The sequence below is a fragment of the Micropterus salmoides genome, unplaced genomic scaffold, assembly GCF_014851395.1.
Source record: "Micropterus salmoides isolate LMB-PRFRI ecotype aquatic unplaced genomic scaffold, ASM1485139v1 Ms_hic_scaffold_10, whole genome shotgun sequence".
Lineage (NCBI taxonomy): Eukaryota > Metazoa > Chordata > Actinopteri > Centrarchiformes > Centrarchidae > Micropterus > Micropterus salmoides.
In genome coordinates this window covers 3,594,758-3,597,525 of record NW_024040041.1, presented here as the reverse complement: position 1 = coordinate 3,597,525, position 2,768 = coordinate 3,594,758, and the positions used below count along the sequence as shown (strand labels likewise).

General features: G+C 41.4%; 1 protein-coding gene across 1 annotated transcript; it reads right to left on the bottom strand.

Moving 5' to 3' along the window:
* Window positions 1-423: 423 nt before the first annotated feature.
* Window positions 424-2,555, bottom strand: LOC119917106. Its single transcript, XM_038737229.1, has 2 exons — window positions 833-2,555; window positions 424-488 (listed from the first exon to the last, which is right to left on the bottom strand). Exon 1 carries the CDS (start codon window positions 2,500-2,502, stop codon window positions 1,405-1,407), a length of 1,098 nt encoding a protein of 365 aa, XP_038593157.1. The 5' UTR covers window positions 2,503-2,555; the 3' UTR covers window positions 424-488; window positions 833-1,404.
* Between the last annotated feature and the right edge of the window lie 213 nt (window positions 2,556-2,768).

The following is a 2,768-nucleotide window of genomic DNA, read 5'->3' as shown; positions in this document are numbered from 1 at the left end:
TATTTTCTGCTGCCTGCCAACCAATATGGAAGTGATGGACTGTTACTTTGAGTTTGTTACTTTTTGAATTGACAAATGCTGGATGGTTGTTGTGCTTTCGGATTTACTAATTGAGGAGGAGACAAGCCTGGGCTGTGTGTGAGGTGAGGGATTCCCCAGAAGGTAGAAGTAAACATTACCACAGTCGAGCGGTGGCAGGGACCTGGCGGTTTTTAACAGTAGAAATGCGGCAGAGGATGCTGTAACGTTATATGGATCGGATATTCCCAACACTTGCAGTTTGTGTTCATATCTTTTTTTTTCTTATGTTGAAAGGTGCGGCGTCTTTACGGGGGAGTCGCAGTGTTGGTCTGTTGTTTTGCCCTCCAGGTCACTGCACACGTTGTAGCGGCCCCTTGGATTTATTGATCAAGACGCAGAGAGTTTCAAACGGGTGTCGATTTATTATTCCTCTCAACGTGCACCATGCACCATGAACACCGTGAAAACTACAGAATAAAACAGAAGAAACACAAAAGGCTTCTATGTAGCTTCACAAATAATTTGCACATAACTTGTGTTCACATATTAATCATGTTTACACACAATACAAATCATTTTAACTAACAACCAATATGAATATGAAATGAAATGTTTTTAAGCCTTTTTGACAAATAAATATCACATGCCTTTAAATGAAATACAATATATTATAATTGTTCACAGAAATAATATTGCTTTTATATTGACGACATGTGCAATTAACCCATAAACAAATGAAGTAATGACATTCTCCTTTCCTTAAACAAAATCCCTTCTGATAATAATACACTAGACACATTTTCTTTCATACCTCATTCCGCTCTCCAAGGACGCTAATCAAATGGTTTTCGCCATCGGCTATCACGCTCTCTAGCTCGACACGCTCACAGTTCGTAGGTCTTAGAAATAACATGTACAAACGATACGAAAATAATAAAATCACAATGTAAACTCCTTCTTTACAAGATTCAAATAGATGAACATGATAAATAACGTGTTTACCAGTTTTTTACCGTTCTTCCGACGACGCGTGAGCACCACATTGTGAAGAGAAAAATAGCAGGAAGTTTAGCGTCACAAAAAACATAAGAAGAAAACGACACCTTTCAAAATAAAAGCAGAACAGGCAAGGTGACACTGTAGAACTACAATGTCTTATTAAATATATAAATATAATACTATGTAGGAGAATATTAATGCGATTTATCAGACATTTACACTCCCACCAAATCCTAGTACAATGAATGAACAAATACACAAATTTAAATGAATTGTACAGGATTTCTTGAAATGAATAGCCTTAACTTAAGCTATCAGAGGTGTAACTATATAGCCTCACGCATAATAAAGTGGTGTGCAGTGTTGTCAATTGTTTTCTTCTAATCAGTTCTCAAGGAGGAGCACCAATTTTTTGATTGGTCTCTCAATTACTGAGGGCTTGGTTGGAAAATCTTGTTTTTTATGAGGTTTCCTCTCCCCAACTTGCACTTTAACTCGACGAACTAAGCCATCACTACTTTGAACAGTCTCAATCACCCGTCCAAGTTGCCACTGATTTCTTGGGAGATTATCATCTTTAATAATGACAATATCATTCACTTTGAGGTTGCGCTGAGGTGAGTGCCATTTCTGTCTTATGGACAAGTTCAACAGATACTCCTTTTTCCAGCGGCTCCAAAACTGTTCGATAAGATACTGAACTCGTCTCCACCTCTTTGTCGCATACAGGTCCTCCTTGACAAATACTCCAGGAGGAGGAAGAGCAACTTTAGATTTCATCAGGATGAGGTGATTCGGTGTTATAGGCTCCAGTGCCTGAGGATCATTGATTCCATCCACTGTTAATGGGCGGCTGTTAACAATAGCCATGGCCTCATATAGCAGTGTTCTGAGGGAGGCGTCATCAAGTTGACCTGGGCACTGTGCAAAGGTGGCATTCAGCACGTTTCTAACAGTTCTGATCTGGCGTTCCCAGACACCGCCTGCGTGACTGTCAGAGGGAGCATTGAAGACAAATTCACACTGCTTCTCAGTCAGGAAGATTTCCAGTAGCTTAGTGTCACATTGTTTAAGTGCTTCCTTGAGCTCATTCTTGGCGCCAACAAAATTAGAGCCTTGGTCACAGCGTAGTTGTTGAACAGCTCCTCTCAGGCTGATGAAGCATCTCAATGAGTTGATGAATGAGTCTGTTGACAAATCTTCGAGCATTTCAATATGAACAGCTCTAGAGTACAGACATGTGAAAATCAAGCCGTATCTTTTGTATTCTTTGCGGGCTTTCTTTACAATGAACAGGCCGAAACAGTCCATGCCGCTGTATGTGAAAGGTGCTGAGGCTTCGACGCGTTCTTTGGGAAGTTCGGCCATTTGCTGTGTCTCTGTCGGCCGTCGCAGTTTCCTGCAAAACACACAAGCATGTATCAGCTTAGCAACCAACTTGCTCCCACCAATTACCCAGAATCCGTTGGCCCGAAGTTCCATTAAAGTCTGGCTTCGCCCCTGATGACATGTCTTAGCGTGGAAATGGGACACAATCAGCTTGGTGATGTGGCTGTTACTTGATAAGATGACAGGGTGCTTGACTTTGTGACAGAGCGATGACTGGTTCAATCTCCCACCAACACGGAGGAGTCCTTCAGACCAGATAGGGTGGAGACGGAAAAGAGAGTTTGATTTTGGAAGGTCTCTTTTGCCCTGAAGCATCTTTATCTCCTGGGGGAAGGCTTGCTGCTGTAAGATCTTAATCA

Bases quoted from the DNA above. Each gene is read 5' to 3' on its own strand.
- LOC119917106 (XM_038737229.1), bottom strand. From the start codon at position 2,502: ATGGAACTTCGGGCCAACGGATTCTGGGTAATTGGTGGGAGCAAGTTG.